Below are 17,501 nucleotides of genomic sequence, written 5' to 3' on the forward strand. Positions count from 1 at the left end.
CTCTAAACAAATGTCTGATAAGAAAGTAAAGATCTTCTACCTACAATTGGGAAGGGAAGTGGTGCCGATGGAGGTGGGGGCAGGAATTTTTAGCACACACAAGGACTGTTGTATCTGAAAAGACAAAAAGGGTGGTGATGCTTCAAATGGGCTGTCTAACTACTGTCTGTAGCAATCACTGTCACAGAATACACGTAAAGCCTTTCAGTACACATATTTACATACATTTATTTTGTTTTAAGTCAATAAAATAAGTCATAAAGGAAAGCGTTAAAATGGAGTGAGTGCGCCTTTAACAAAGTGTAAATTATACCAAGTCATGTCACCCCGGTGGGGGCTGGCCAGACCTTGTGTTACACACTTAAAATAATTAAAAATTGTGAGGCAAGAAAACTGTTTTAGGTCAAAGAAAAGTTTAATAATATGGTAATCATTTTAATACTATCCAGTAAAGTGTATGGTAAAATGGTTTTGAATATTAATTTACCTCAGGAAACCTTTCAGTTTGTAGATACTTGAAATATATTGAGGTAGACACTTGAATCCTAAAGTGGCACGGAACACATAGTAATAATATTTAAGGAAAATGTAACACTAAGCAACATTGGAATAATGCTTCACCCTGTACATTTCAAATATAAACTTTTCCACAAAAAAAAAAAAATAATTACAAAATTTAAACATTTTGAGTGCATATTAATATTATTATTTATAACTATTACATATTTACATTAACCTTCGTTCTGGCAGACATATATTGCATGACCTCTGTCAGACATATTATTTTATTTTTTTATTCATGAAACGCAGTTGTTCATTTCTGCTTGGCCTAAAAGATTTATTTTTTAAATAAACACATATCTACAACTTTGCCATGAACAACAGTGCATTATGAGAACAAATGTGCATTTATATTACTGCCTTAGCCATTCGTGTACTATGGATGTATATTTATAGCATGCTTACCAGCCCTTCATTTTAAAACCAGATATGAATTAATCAGTTTACAGGACACAGGCAAAGCAGATGTGGTTCAAGGATATGTATCATCAGAAGTGCACTTTTTGGGGATGCGAAAGGCATAGACATCGATATGATCCGCTTTATCTAGGAATAATTTACATTGTTTGAATGTAGTACTGATTTGTTTTACTAAATAAAACGGACTCAGTTATTTACCTGATGAGAAAGGCTTGACATATATTATATATTAAAATGAGCCCAGATTAATTCAGTAAAACAAAATCTTTTAAATTCAGGAGCTGATAATTATCTTCAGATTGACTCTACAGAGGGGCAAAGCCAAGATTTATTGATAGTAAAGTAGAGTTGCCAGTTTAGCCGTTTAGACACACAGGTGCTGATTTACAAAAGATTACCCTAGCTTGGCAGGTCTGTGTCTACATCCAGCTGGCTTTCATTTTCGGGAAGAAAAAAAAAATAAAAGCTGTCTATTTATTTCATTCTACCTTCTTGACTGAGCATTTGGAGGTGAACCGAGATTCACCAAGGCAGTGGAAAGTTACACCTGCAATAAAACCCTCTATAGTGTATGAGATACACATATTACTTGGCTGAATTACAATTGAGTCAGGACATGTTGACAGTGCAGCTATAATAAATCAGTCTGAAGGTCAATCTCCCCAGTCCCACAAGGTCATTGATGCTATTGTTTCCGAGCAGAAAGTGATCACAGCTGGCATGAGGTGCTGCTATCTGTATTCGGATCTTTATTAGAGGAGGTCACGTCATGGTTGGCTAGGAAGAAACAGTGGCTCTCAAACCAGTCTTTTAGTAATAAACACCTTTCACAGCCTTAAGTAGACCTGTGCAATGCACCACCGCTATTAACTGGCTGTCTGAGGCAGACTCAGACAGACTCATCCTATTTTATTCTAATCACCTGATCCTAGTTGTATTTGAAAGGAGGAGTGACGAGGAGAGGGTCAGGCATGATATTCAGGGGAGAGGGGAGTACGAGTTTGACAAATTAATGCCAGTTTACGAAATGATAAAAAAAGCATATTGGAAGTCAGGTTTTAAAAGTATTGATTTAATTAAGGAAAAGACCCACCCCCCCTCCCTCCATCCAAGGGGCAAATGTAAACTTGAACCCCAATCACATACTCAACCAGCATCATCTCTTGGCTGGTTGGTGAGCATGTTGACTGCTTTGAGCTCAACAACACCTGACAAACCATCGCTTACTTGTTTTTTAGCCCTATTGCAAAGAAAAATATATTCATTGCAATTTGCAACTACTTTAATCTAAGTCATACATTGCTTTGTTTGAAGATTTTTCAGACTGAGACTTAGAATCCACTTAACTGGTAATTATCATCTTGCACACATCTTTTTCTTCTTTCTTTGGCCTTAGGCTCTTTTAGACTGTAATCTTACAGGAATGTTGGGAAAACTAGTGACACCTTTTACTATCCATGGGAAAATGTATTATTAAACATCTTCTTTCTAACCAGCTATTACAGTTTTCTCACTCCCTATATCTCTCATTTATCTCCTTACAAAAAAATATCTAATTTCCGTTCCTCTCGCTAAATTCGGCCACACATACTGCAGTCCAATTATCATGGTTTATATTAGTCCAATCGAATCTGTGACAAGTTTAGCCATACTGGGGAGAGGGCAAAAATTGCATATATATGATAGGATTGCAATGATTTCAAATGGGATGCAAGGAAAATTGACTGCACCCATCACCCAAAAATTTAAGCACTGGCTGGTAACCTCACACCCATGCCAATGGGTGTCATTAACCATCCTGATGTTTCATCCTTACAAGATATGTTCAATCTGCTAACCTCCATCCTTGTACCACCTTACCTGAATTATGTCTGTCTTTTCCCTAGAACCCTCTTCTCAATACTGTCAGGGTACATGATTCTATTGCGTCCCTACAAAGTAGAGCCTGGTATTTGTGTAGGTCCCAAGTTAGCCCTACCTCCAGCTCTCGCTATTGCACCAGTTGACACCTAAGGTGGTACAATGATGATCAGGAGGTGGAGCCAACATAGGGCTCAGCTTTTGGTCTGTTCAGTTTAGGGCCCTTCTTTGCGGGTACCCGATAAGAACATGAATACCAACAGGGCACAGAAGGGACCCCCAGGTGTGGGTAGCAAGAGGGGTGATGATTGAATTCAAAATATGAATTTTAAAGGTGAAAGTAGTTTTTATTCCAATCATGTTTTCATAATTTAGGATGGCAACGCACATCGTACATTGGTTTGTCAATTTGGTTAGAATTGGATTTTATTATATGGGGGTCACCTTAACAGCGTATACATACTGGCATTTAAATGAATTTATGTGGAAGGATGCATCTCTATATGTTCTAGTTTTACAATAGTGATTTTTACACATAAAGGTTATTAAACAAAAATAAAGACAATGGGCCTGAGTCATTAAGGAGAGCAAAGCATAATTAAGGAGTAACATTTGCACCTGGGCAAAACCGTGTTGCATTGGAGTGGAAGGTAAATTTAAAATGTGGGGACATATTTATAGTTGGGGTAGGACATGTCCTAGATCAACTTTAACTTTCAGTGTAATTATAAAGTTAGCGAGTATTTGTGTGCTAGATGAAAAAACTGCCAGTATTTAACTTATATGCAAAATAACAAACTCATTTGCACCCCTTGAATTGTAACATGGTTTGTCCCTGAGAACATTTACTCCTTTTTTGCCTTAATGACTCAGGCCCAATGTATACACCCAGATTTATAGGGTTAGTAGTGAATAAGATCCTATAGCTGTTAAATTTGGCGTGCAAAATAAACCATGCAACGGTGATAACAGAATGGGTGTCCCAGGTTCCTGTGTGAAACTTTTTGGACCCTATGCGTGTACAAACACAGGTTTGTCACTTCATACATTCCAGACCTGTTCTATTAAATGTATTGGTATTAGAAACATGAATCACAGTGGTTTGGAAAGTGCAGGGGGCATCTATAATAACATATAGTGAATGAACGTTTGCTGGAACGCTTCTGTGTATTAGCTCATTGAACCACATTTATTTTAAGACTTTCAGATACTTTATCAAGGAGTTTTAAAAATAAAAAAAACACGTGTGTTTGTATGAGTTCTTAAGGCTTGTTTAAATATCATGGTTTATACATGCTAGGATTTATGTAGCATGGTTTTATATTTTTGATTCAATTTGATTCTGAGGTGATGTGATTTTGTGGACATTTTTTTTATAGGGGTCAAAAGTGCAAATTTAGCCCCTTTCATATATTTAATTGTTGCTAGATACACTCTCTAATACATCGTATCTAGCCCTTACCTCTTCTGCTGCTTCCTCCATATTTGGTATCATTGGATTTAAATAGAGAAGAGCAAAGAATGTTTCAGCTACTCTTTAAACCCAATGATGTTGGCAAGATGACAGAGAGGTGGGGGCAAAAATGACCTAGATGATTTAGTATGGCCAGACAACCTAAGTTGGAGGGATCTGCAAAAGAGGTTTGGGCTAGATACACGGTGCTAGAGAGAGTATCTGGCAAATTATTAAGGATAGGATAGTAAATAATACATTTGTGAAATAGATATATTATGTCTATTTTGCAAATGAGAATATAGTTCCAAAGATTTATTTTAAGTGGTAAAAAGGACCTATAGACACTGCATACCCAAACTGACCACTTATATTTAAACATAGACCCAGACAAAATAATTGAAAATGTGTAGAGTGCATGCACATAATTGCATCACAGGATAACAGCAACAATGTTGGAAGACCCTATAGTTTGAAGATTCCTTATGTAAAATCTAACACATATGAAATGCACATGGCACATGACTTCATTGCAATTACTTCAGCTGCATACTGCACGCCTACACTGTAGCAGCTATGATATACATTACAACTATTTATAATTCAACTATGCACCGTGTTGTTTACTATACTTTAATTTCAAATATGTCCTCTGTTTCTTTCTTTATTTTATGTTTACTCTTCTGGGGCCTGATTCATTAAGGATCTTAACTTGAGAAACTTCTTATTTAAGACTCCCGGACAAAACCATGTTACAATGCAAGGGGTGCAAATTAGTATTCTGTTTTGCACATAAGTTAAATACTGACTGTTTTTTCATGTAGCACACAAATACTTGATAGCTTATTTGTACACTGAAATTTAAAGTTGATATTTGTGTGCTACATGAAAAAACAGTCAGTATTTAACTTATGTGCAAAACAGAATACTAATTTGCACCCCTTGTATTGTAACATGGTTTTGTCCAGGAGTCTTAAATAAGAAGTTTCTCAAGTTAAGATCCTTAATGAATCAGGCCCCTGATTCTTTCTCAATCTGAAATTCTCCTTAGGATACCTAATTTAACATATCTCACCCTCATCATTATTGTACACAGCAGAGTACATCGCCCTTTGAAGCAATGCAGATCATCAGGTAGCCCTAATTGATACGAAAGGTTGTTGAAATAAAAATAAAAAATGGTAAAAAACCCTTTATTGGGGCCTCTCTGCTTGTTAACTGCTTCCATTACTCTCCGCATGCCATCCCATGAAAAGGACAAACTACTGCTTTCCTGTAATCTTAATTGGACTCAGTTTGAACAGGTGCCTGTCACTGCATCTTGTGTACACTCCAAAAACCAACAGAAAAGACAGCAACATAATCCTTTTCTATCCAGACGTGACTCTCTCTATTGGATCTGGATGGCGCTGGTTGCATCAGATTTGCAGAAGGGGGGTTTAACAAAGTGCCACTATTAGACTCCCTTTCTGCACCACATCCCTGGACCTCTGCAATGAGAAGAATGATAGTCTTTGCATTCGCCAAGATCTCTCCTTCCCTAAAGTGTGATGCTGCCAGTAAGCCCCATTCAGTTTGAAGGATCAGATAATAACGCATTTCTTTCAGTGAATTTCTAAAAAAAAAAAAAATATGACCTAAATTAAGCTGAAAGTATTTTGTATTGCTCACCCCGTTGGAGGAATTAAATAGCTTTGCCTGTAAAGTGTCTGTGAACAGCACAGTCCACACAATGCAATCACTGATCATTGCCTATTTTGCAGCGAGTGGTCTATCCTGCTGGGGTGAGGGGCGCACCAGACACCACTCTCCCCCCTCACTGGTGGAAGTTTTACACAACTCCGTCCTTGGCCAGCTCTCTCTTGTCCGTGAGTCCTCTCATTGCTCCATCATATAGTATCTATGACACTGAGAACATCTGAACCAACTGCTACCTGCAGCCGCAAGACTCTACCACCATATCTTCATACTGTTTGTAGACCACGTTATTACCCGCATCTATGTACAAAATACTGATAGGAGTCAATTTTGTAGGTACACAACAGCTGGGAGGTGTAGATCCTGGGTCCATAGAGTTCATTAAGGTCTGGATAATAGCATGATTGGTTGGTTCTAGGTGAGACCTCAGAGGGAAATCACACACACCCTCACAGTGATAGGCCTCGTATTCTAAGGGGGCTATAATCCAATCATCCCATCCCAACTCCTTAAAGTTCACATGAAGCGGTTTTTTGCTGCACCTTAGTCGCGATTTCCTTCCATGTCGTTTACCATGACGGCTATTAAAAGTTGTCCTTCTCTTTCTCTTGTTTTTAAATTGAAACTTGGTGTCTTTTTCCAGACTTTTGGCCGAATGAACCTGTTCTTTCAGCTCATTGTAGAGATTTTTCCTTTTGGACTTTGTGAATACCACTAAGAGAGCCTTTTCCTGATGGGATCTAGGCTTTCTGGCCAAGCCAAGACCTCTGAGGTTCACCTCCAACCCAGAGTTGGTTGAGGTCGCCCTTAACTCCAAACAGAGCTGTTTTCTGGCTTTGCTCAGGCTGTGGAGGTTTTTCCATACATCAAACACTTCCCAGCCTGGCAAGAGAGTGTCCCGCAGATCCAGTGTCCTGGAATCCAATGGGGTTTGGGATGTGCATGATGATACCTGCAGGTGGTACAACCCCGAAGGGGCTTTCGCCAGCTCCATGGGATCTTTCCGAAAGATCCTTAATTCAGCTCCCACCAGCTCTTCTTTCTCTGACAGAGTCGATACATCAAACAAATACCTCTGTCTTCTAGCAGGAGAGTAGGAGAGATCGTCTGCAAGATAAAAGAAAAAATTGCTGTCAATTGCACTTAAGAGTCTAGAGCTTCCTCTGTCTACCTGGCTAAGATGTAGAATCACTGCCAGGTACTCAAATCCCTTCATCTTATCATTTTGAAAGGGAACACGGCTCAGCCTCTATACTGTATCAAAGCCCCACGCTTATATTACAAAGTCATGTGGATTTGAGTAAATAAAATGCTTTAATCATTTACAGCAGGCTTAGGAATCCTGGGTATCTCAAGATGTTGTGGAACTACAAGTCCCAGTACTGCTGAAGAGCCACAGATTACTTTATTCTTTCTAGTAAACACAGATATTGGTCTGGTATCACAAAAGGAGAGAAATAAGAATGCTTTCAGCAAATGCAATCACTTTAAGCTGCATTTTCGCCCTTGTTGACACTCAGCACAGTAAATATCTGAGACCACATTCCCTTTGTGCTATGAAATATTTAGGGCACATAAAACGGATTCTTCTTTTCACACCAATCTGCACAGAGAGCAGCTCCATCCTGATAAAAGCACGGAAAGCACACACAGACACACACACACACACACACAGACACACACACACACACAATTCCCAAAGGGGGCTTATTCTAGTCAATTGTTTACAACCAAATATATACAAAGAAAAACTGACTGCAGCCTATAACCATTGCTTTTTGGCAGTGGGAGAGTTCACCAATGGGATACTACTAGAAGACATATATCTTAAACCACATGGGAGACAATAGAAGATACAGTAAATACTTAGTGCACAATTCATCACGAAAGAATGTTGGTCGGTCTACAGGACGTCAACTAAGATTAATTAATGTACTGAGTAAAACTTGCAGTTTAACCATTCTTATAACAGCAGTGCCCTCCGGCAAACAGGAGGTTAAACAAAGCTTGTATGCCCTTGTCTGCAAATGTCACTGCTAAATGTAAATGATTTTAGCACACAAAAGGGCTAGAGACGTGTCTTTTACAGCACCCTGTGAGTGGACAGAGTGAAGTTGATATATGGAACAAATATAACAGTTCTGTTTTACGTCAATGTATGTGCGTAGTCGATTCATGTGGGGCGCATTAAAGTGTTAATATTTATTGATAATATTATTATGATGAGTATTAGTAGTAGTAGTAGTAGTAGTAATATTAGCAGTATTGTAGTAATAATAATAATCATTATTATTTTATTTAATATTATTATTATTGTTTTCTCATTATTTTCTATTGTTATTTTCATCTTGCTATTTGTTGTGTGTTCTTTACCACTACTTACATATTTACCAAAATACCAGTCAAAATTTCGTCAAATGCAATCTCTGGGAATCAAATGAACTGTGTTTGAATCTATATTTGCTCCTCTGAATTTAGGAAAAGGATTGCATACATGGAATGTGATTACAAATCCTTTGTGGCCAGTTCTGCACCGGTACCAGAAACCACGTGAAGGAATATCCACAAAAAAAAACAAAAAAAAACAAAAACAAATCTAATACTTCAAATTATAAAGAAACATCCTTTCTAGTATATTTTATGTGCTAGGTTTGTTCTTTAAATATGGTGCTGTGTTTCATCCCTTAAGTCTCGTTAAATTTGCATGTATACAATATTAGTCTAAAGAGCATCCAGGTCAACCCTTAAACTTTCCTGGGAAATCATTAAAAAAAAAACTAAGTTTTTATAGCTTTGACCTAGTTTTGCCACAGGAAACTCCAATAAACAAACACACTTGACTTTAAATTTTATATAAATATATTATACCACATAAAATCGACATGTATTAAAGACTCTCGTGGGTGAAGGAAAAAAAATCCTGGTAAATCCAAACACTATCCTTATAAAACGACATTATTTTATACAATAATACTTTTAGTGCATGCGTCTGTTTTGTGCTTGGAAAACAGTTCTGAGCACATCTCCCCTTGTGCTGTAAATTCATTCATTCAAATATCTCTGCTGTTACCAAGATCATCGCGTTCAAAGTGGTGGGATATGGGTAGGAAATCACGTTTGTTTAGTCATTTTAAGACAAGCCTAATTTTGTGTAACTAAATCCAGATGTACAATATTTAGCCAATCTATCCACACGCATGTAAAATACGCTTTCAAACAAAAAACAGCAAAACGATTAAATAAATCAGTGATTTCAAGTACAATTTAGGGCATTCTACAGAATAAATTAAAGTAGTAGGAGATATTATATAGGTATAATACCTATAGGTATAATACCTATATAATATATAATACCTGATGTGAATGAGTTCTTTGTACAGCGCTGCGGAATTAGTGGCGCTATATAAATAACTGATGATGATGATGATGATAATACAGTTATACTCTATATTATGGCACAGATAGACAACCTGTGTCTGTCCACAGCTGGCAAATGAAGCTGCGACTTATAGTTCCACTACGGCTGGAGAGCTGTAGCTTAATGGCTAGGAGTTAGCAAGCATCGCCTCTCATCTGGTAAATAAATATTAAACGCTACAATATTTCCCCTTTGTCTCCTCAGGGCACCATAAATGACAGCTAAATTGCCAGTTTACAGTTATGTAGGTGCCAAGTTCCGCAGGATTTTGCTGGCCTGGGTATGAGAGTGTTATGCAACGTGGATGTATTCATTAGAAGCAGAGCCTTATGAATGGCGAGCAGTGCCCTGCCACTCTGAACTGCACCGACTCACTGAAGCCTTTTTAGTGTTAACAATGCCATAATTCATGCATATGATTTGAACGTCCAGTAATGGGAGACTTTCCTTCCACTTTACAGCAGTATCATATCATGAGAAAAAATGTAAGATAATGTCAATCCTCCTCCATGGTGTTTGGCAATCTCCACAATTGCACCTGTTGGAAGTGCATTGTGTCTCTCTATTCAATGACAAATATTTCAGGACAACCTATAACCTTTCCTCATAACTCATTAAATAATGAGCAGTTTATTTGGTCTCACATTCCGGACAGTTTCCAAAGTAATATTTTAAGATCAGAGTAATTTGGAGAGAGCGATCAGACCAGGCACATATTATCTTCTTGATTGCATTAAAACACGTGAAGATGAAATGCTAAATTATGTAGACGAATTTCGCTATTAAACTAGAGTTTTATAGCATAAACTTTCAATATGTATGACAGACCGAACAATAATTGCGTTGTGAATTAACTATATGTGAAAATAATTGTTATCTGTATTCATTTTACTCTTCACGTTTATATACACTGTCGCAAATCATCTTATTATATAGCATTTAATGATGACAAAATTAAAATACTGACATAGCTACAAATATAATGTATTTATTATGAACAGTGTTAAATGAATAGTTCATGTTTGTTTGTTATTGGTATAACTTTCGGTAGAATATCTTTCATGCACAATGTAGTCATCTTAGTGCTCCCTAGATAAATCATTATCGAATGTTCCGCAAACAGTTTGATCATTGGAACCAAAGCAATTGAAATATTATTATTTTTTTGGATCACAAACAACTATTTTTTTCCTGTTTATTTTTTTAAATTGTGGAGATGTTTTTGACAATCCCTCGTTAACTGAATTTGGTAATGAAACACATGTATTGACTGCAAATGTACCAGTAAGTTCTAGGGGCAGTATACTGATCAATCCATTTTAATGTAAAAGACTACTCTAAAATCTATGATATATGGAAAATGCTAACCTTGCTTCTATAGTGAAATGTGATGTATTTTAATGCTATTTTAATAAACAATAATTACCCAAATTATTATAAGAGGGAATATGAAGAATAGATATTATTACAAATCTCTGACGATTTATGATAACAAATCAAACGATATTAGATGGATAGCAAAAGAGATATAGATTTCTAAAAAGCAGAAAAAAAAACATAACTAGAAAAACAGCTAAAATACTGTTATAGCTACCTCAACACAAATACAATGTATATATTATGAACAGTGCTAAGTTAATGCAAAGCATTATTGCATATGAAATTAAAAGAGAGTAAAAACAAATATTTAACATGCAATTAAGCAGTGTTTAACTGTAAGTCTATTTTCCTCAGCTACAAGGATTCCCCAGTCGTAGTGGTGACAGCGTGGATTTACCGTCTCTGGGGTTTTGTATAATTGCTCGGGAAAATGTGGATTTTTAAAATCATGTGATCACAAGTTTTCATCCACATGTGTCCTATGGAAGCTGACTAAGCGATGAAGTCTACTTGAGTCTTTTTTTTTAGTTCCTTAGCAGATCAGGTACTGGGCTCTGAGCCAACTCATCAGTGTTCAAATCTTAACTCAAATTATTCCAAAACCGCACTTTCAGGAATAATTTGCCAGCAGAGGAAGCCGTTTCAAACCACATGTAAAGAAATATAACAGAAATACTTGTGTTAACAAAGCTCGTGAACCATTCACATAATTCCACCACTAGACTAAGAAAATATACAGAGGTCGTTTCACAAGATCTCTGGAACATTATCCACTAACATTTCGTTCTGGGCAAAATGCTAAATCAACAATTACATTTATCTCTGCATCTATATCATGGATCCTATGGACTTCTCAAATATGGACTACAAATTACAGAAAACTAACATATACAAGAAAATGACAAAACCGTTTTAAGGGGAATGAAAATATTTTGCATTTGTATTTTTATTTATTATGCTTTAAATTAGTTCCAAGACATAAGCAAAATAATCATGACATGAAGACAGTGTCAGTCATTTTACTACAGTATATCCTATCATAATTCAATAGACAAGTGAATTACCTCACTAACGGCCTGTAACTTAATATTATCGCCATTTCCCTCAACAGTTCAGAGCAAGTAAGGTCACTCTCTTCAGGAATCCTGACCTCTATTAAAAATATGCAGCAGACAGAAATGTCCTATAGACTCCAGTACCCTGTAAAACAGGCGTGCTCAACTCCAGCGGCTGTGGAACTACAAGTCCCAGAGGGCCGTGCTGGGACTTGTAGTTCCACAACAGCTGCAGAGCCGCAGGTCACCTACCTCTGCTGTAAACACACGGTTATATTTGGGAACCTCTATTTCCTTGTTAGCCAGTCGCATAAATCTGGAGGTAATGACTGACTAATGAAGCAAACGTCTTACGCTGCAGGAGTGATACATTTTGGCAGGCGATGCATAAATAAACCAGGTTGTAAGAAGAAGGATTTATTGCTGCACAGAAACTCTGCTGCAACCACGGGCAGCCAGTTTTGTGACTTTAGGGGGAAGATGATCCATTCTGATCTCTTTATAGCATGTGCCCACCAGTATCCCCAACACTTCCAACTGTATATAGAAAGTGTAAGGAATCTGATAGACCGCCCAGGGCAATTAGATGCGGGGCACAACTTCACAAACAAATGTCAGTCGCAGCCCTATCTCAAATATTGATCATTGTTACATTCAATATGCTAATAAAATCAGATAGCTCATCCATTGCATCCTCCAACTTTTGGGCGAATTATAATATTTTAAATGACCATAATTTACCTCGGGTTTATTTTAAATCTGTTAGTAAACGTGGGTAGATTTTTTTTTAAACAGAGATATGTCATTGTAAAACAGAACACAATGAACAATGATGGAAAGTGTACAAGATGGATTGGTACAATGTTTAGACACTGCAGAATAAAGTATATATATGTATATATATATATATATATATATATATATATATAAAAATGAGTTGGAAAATACCATGGATCGTTTGTCACAACGTGCAGCTACAGAATAAAAGCAATGGAAACCTCATGCTTGTTTGTTTCCTGACTTTAGCCGTCTGTTCTGCATTAGTGTTTTTATAAAAGGCTCAAACAAATCGAATACAAGGTCACCGAATAATTAACAGTAGAGAATTCCCTTCTTGCCCATTAAAATACTTCTTTGCTTATATTTCATTTTACCCTTACCAACCACAATTCTCGGACAAAACTATCGCATGCAAAACACAGAGGTTGTCCCCCTCTCTACCCCTCCTCCCACCCCCTTGCTCCCCGTCCTGCAGAGCAGATATTATTATAAAGATGCGCTGGATTTATATTACAGCATGGACCTCATTTAGAATCGGACGCAAAGTCCGTTTTAGGCGCATCCAACAAAAAAAACACTATCATGCATGTGCAGAAAGCACCAAATCTACCTGCATCTTGGACACTTGCGCCTAAAACAGACTTTGCGTCCGACTCTAAATGAGGTCCCATATGTACATATTCGTGCCTGCAATGCTGTAACTGCGCAACAAACATCAATAAATTCGACACATTTTCTGAAAATTTTGCACATTACAATCTTAATCTGCATAGTAGACCGAAATAACTTCAAAGGTGATTCATTCATTTGTATTCTAGTTCTTAAATGTATCACAATTGTGCAAATATTTGCATAAATCTTCTCAATTTGTTCCAAAATTTATGACTGTTTTATGAGACCAAAACTCTAATTCCATACATTTATTAGCAACACCGTTTTATATGACCATATCATGAGATTATGATTTTGTTTGATATATCTATTGCTTATTTTCTTATAATCAGAATATATCTGAGTACAAAGATATGTATTTAATGTATGACATCTACTGAATACATTATATTCTAAGGGTGAACCCCTTTTTATAAAGGAAGATTTAGGTTAGGCTGTCACAGGGGGAGTTTGCTCCCCTCTTCCCTGCACGCCTTTTTCCTAGCAGCCCCTAATTGTCCTATTTTGCTCTGAAGTTCCATTGCTGGGGGTCTTGGAGCCAGCAAGCACCATCTGCGTTTTAATGAGTCACTTTATGTGCCAACAGTAATTTTCTTACAATAAGCTAAGTCCTGTCTGATCTTGCGACCATAACAAGAATCCAGTGTACAAATATCTTTCCACCTCCTTTTTAAACTATTTTGGTTATAATCACTTAGAAACAACAACACGGCATTATTCTCTGTAAATCTTCCCTAAAACGAGCTCATTAAAGCTAACCTTAAAAACATGTAAACGAAACAAACACGAACAAACAGGACTGAGTAAAAAAAAAATCTCCCACTTCAGCTATACTGAATGTGAGCTAGATTTGGGTGTGGATGAAAATATCTCAGAATCTGGGGGTTTGGTTTGGTATCAAAGGATACGGATAAATATCACCCCCCATTACTTCCTTATTGCATGCCAATAGCTAGGAAAACGCATCAATTGACCAACTCAACCGTTTGTTTTAGGCTATGGCTTCCATGCTGCTGGAGAACTACTAGTCGCAGCGTGCCTGATGGCCTACAGGTTGTCTAATTTCCTTTTCGTAGCAATGACCAGCCACAAAAACATGGACTAGCTAATGTTTGGTGCTGCCTACAATAAAAATGCAATAATGGTCAACATTAATGATCTTTTAAAAGCCACCTAAAAAATTATGTTACACTCCAAGAGATAATGTTTCTGTTCAATTAGATAACTTTCACATTCAAGTGACCCATTTTCATCCACACAGAAAAGAATGTCCTTTCAGGCAGTCAGGCTTTTATCTCATCCTGAAAAACGAAACGTATCTAATTGAGTCGTTTTTTCGGAGGCTAATCTGTCTACAAACGGATTGACAGCAACCTTTCTGAGAAGCTCCCCATCCACAGAGGAGGCACCGCGGCCTCCCCAATTAGCTGGGAGGTAAGCAGTCAGCAGCCAGGACTTCACAGGAGCGGAAGTCCTCTTGAAGTTCTTGGGGATATGCCATAGGCTGGTCCCCCCTTTCATTATGGAAGACTAGACAATATTTGATATGTTATGACATGTACACTCAATTAGATCATGAGTCAAATAGTCCAATCAGTGGCTTGATGCTAAGCAAAACTCAGAAGGTCCGGGACAGGTCACAGCCTGTGACACATCAAATCAAAATCAAGGAGTCTTTGGCTTAGGGGACGTGTAAGTCTAGAGGACTGTCTCAGACCTTGCGATGCAAGGAGATATTTCACCCTCAACAGAATGACGATCTCATTTATAGAACGTTCTAAACCTTATTCTGTAATGATACCAGATGTCCATAGTGATGATTATTGGTGAAATAACAGTCACCCCCACCAGCTCAAACACAACACACACACACAAGCTTGTAAAAAGATGTTCAATTCAGAAGTCCTTTGATTTCCGCACGAATCAAGCACATTATTGTAGTCTCTCAGCATTTTTTTTTTACCCCTGAAAGATAATGGCTGTCTTCTAGCAGATCACAAAGCAAGCCCTTTGGGCAAACAAGTCTTAACTGAGTTTTTTTTTATGGAAACTGAGACTAAATAACCAGCTCACATAACTACAAAGAAACCATGTGGCTTTTCAAAGAGGAGTTTTGTCCTAAAATCAACATAAAATATAGTTAGTTAATTTGCTCTCCAGAGCTTTCAACAGCTAATGAACCCCACTGACATAGCTCAGCTTGCTACACCTTCAACAGTCAGGTTGCACGGGGGCAGCTCCCATGGCGGGGTGAGGGGGGCCGGGGGGGGGGGGCATTTTGTGGAGAGGGGACAGTGAAAGAATTTACAACCCTTATTAGAGCTCTGTTAATTAGTCTGCCTGTAATGACTTACACAAAGTAGAAACTAAATATAATGCAATGTACAGTATCATATTTTATGACTGGGATTAGTGTATAATAAAATGTAATCGCTTTTAGAATTAATTTTTGATACTACATAAGCCCCTGCCTACACTACTCAAGCACTTTGGGGAGTTAAGTCACATAAGGGGTAAAGAAGCACTAGAATTATATGAAGAAATAGCCTGGGGGACAGATAAAGCAATTGTGGTATATGACCCACACATAAATCGTTACCAATATAACTGTAGGCATCACTTAGCCATACAAGGGTCGGTTTCTCAAGGCTGGATGCACGCTGGGGAAATCTCACTTACTCGGGGTTAAATTGCTTTTCGGGGTACAATATTTCAAGTGTAGATGTTATTTTATCCAAGACCACCGGATAAATGGACTTTATATATTGATTTACAAGAGTCAGGTCAATGCTGGTTCTGATGACTGGTCTTATACCAGGTAATCTTGATTAAAGCAACTCACTGATAAGATACAGTTAGGTTAGCAAATGTTTACCCATATTCAATTTGAACTCTGTATTTGTTTTAAAGCTGGACCAGATAAAAATAAACCTTCATTCGGATAAATAGGATAAGACCGAAACACAAAACAAACAACCTTCCCCTCCGCTACAAACTCATTGTTACTTCTTATCTGGATCCTAACACAGTGGCTGGAATCTTTGCAATGTTTTTTTTAATAGTAACACAACTTGTAATCTCCAGGCCGCCTGTAGAGCAAGAACTAGCTGTAATTATAAGAATTTTCCATAAAAATAAAGTGTATATCAGAGGTTGGTAACCTTAGACTGCCCAGTTGTTGTGGAACTACAAATTCCAGCTGGGAAGGCTGATTATTGTAGTTACATTACAGCTGAAGAGTCGCAGGTTGATTATTTATAGCATTTCTAAACTAGATGCACGGTGGTATTTGTAGTTCCATTAAAGCTGGAGAGCCACAGGTTGACTTGTCTGTAGTCTATATAAGCCAGGGGTTGGCTGGGACTTATAGCTCCACTGCAGCTGGAGAGCCGCAGGTTACCAATCTCTATTATATATAAACAAGAGGCATATGTCTAACACACTGTTCACCGGCTTACTGAACTATATTCTGTGTATACACTGGTAATATAAGTATACCCTCAAAAACAGACACGTTCTCTGAACATATGTTATCACTTCTCAGTATGGTGACACAGCTACAGAAAGCTCCATAATGCAATTGCTTGATATGCAGAGCATAGATCTGCTGGTTTGTGGCTTACCCCGGTATCTGTCCACAAAGCCTGTGATTGTGTTGGCAGACTTGGAAGACTGAAAGAAACTGGCATTGATCCCAAGTTTTTCAGCTGTGGAGAAAGTTTTGTAAATGGACAGCATGTAATCGTGGGGCACCACTGGCACTGCCCGGGGCTGCTCAAGGCTGTCTGTTGGGGGCAGTTTGCCCTCTCTGCGTTGTCTTCTCAGTGCCCTCGCCTGCTGGTTTGTGGGGATGGATGCCTGCTGGAAACAGGGTATATCCCAAAGAAAGAAGCAGAGAAGGAGAGCTGCAGGGAGAGGGCTCCTGTGTGCATCCATTGCAGGAGACTGGTCAGAGGGCTCCAGGAGAGGTTTGTAAGCACGGTCCTTCTCTAGCGATTCTCATCGGGCTCTGGTGTAGGGAGGGCGAGGAGCCCTAAAGCCAGACGCGGGCACGCCCCCTAGTGCACGCCCTATGGTTGTGTCTGGGCAGCACTGCTGGGGAGGTCAGCGGGTGAGAAACGGGCGCTACCCAGATCAAGGTGGTCAAGAAAGACGTTCCACAATGAAAATATGGTCAGACTGCCATCTTATCGTTGTAAGCGAT

General features: G+C 38.1%; 1 protein-coding gene across 1 annotated transcript; it reads right to left on the minus strand.

Moving 5' to 3' along the window:
* Nucleotides 1–5,531: 5,531 nt before the first annotated feature.
* GDF6 (growth differentiation factor 6) lies at nt 5,532–17,293 on the minus strand. Its single transcript, XM_075211402.1, has 2 exons — nt 16,921–17,293; nt 5,532–7,099 (listed from the first exon to the last, which is right to left on the minus strand). The coding sequence occupies exons 1-2, from the start codon at nt 17,231–17,233 to the stop codon at nt 6,225–6,227; spliced, it is 1,188 nt and encodes a 395-aa protein (XP_075067503.1). The 5' UTR covers nt 17,234–17,293; the 3' UTR covers nt 5,532–6,224.
* Nucleotides 17,294–17,501: the final 208 nt, after the last annotated feature.

The sequence above is a fragment of the Mixophyes fleayi genome, chromosome 5, assembly GCF_038048845.1.
Source record: "Mixophyes fleayi isolate aMixFle1 chromosome 5, aMixFle1.hap1, whole genome shotgun sequence".
Classification (NCBI taxonomy): domain Eukaryota; kingdom Metazoa; phylum Chordata; class Amphibia; order Anura; family Limnodynastidae; genus Mixophyes; species Mixophyes fleayi.

What these genes read in the sequence shown, in the direction of transcription:
- GDF6 (XM_075211402.1), bottom strand. Translation starts at nt 17,233, where the DNA reads ATGGATGCACACAGGAGCCCTCTCCCTGCAGCTCTCCTTCTCTGCTTC. An exon ending in CTTTGTGGACAGATACCGGG is followed by an intron (nt 7,100 to 16,920) that starts GTAAGCCACAAA and finishes TTTATCTTGCAG; the next exon opens with ACGATCTCTCCTACTCTCCT.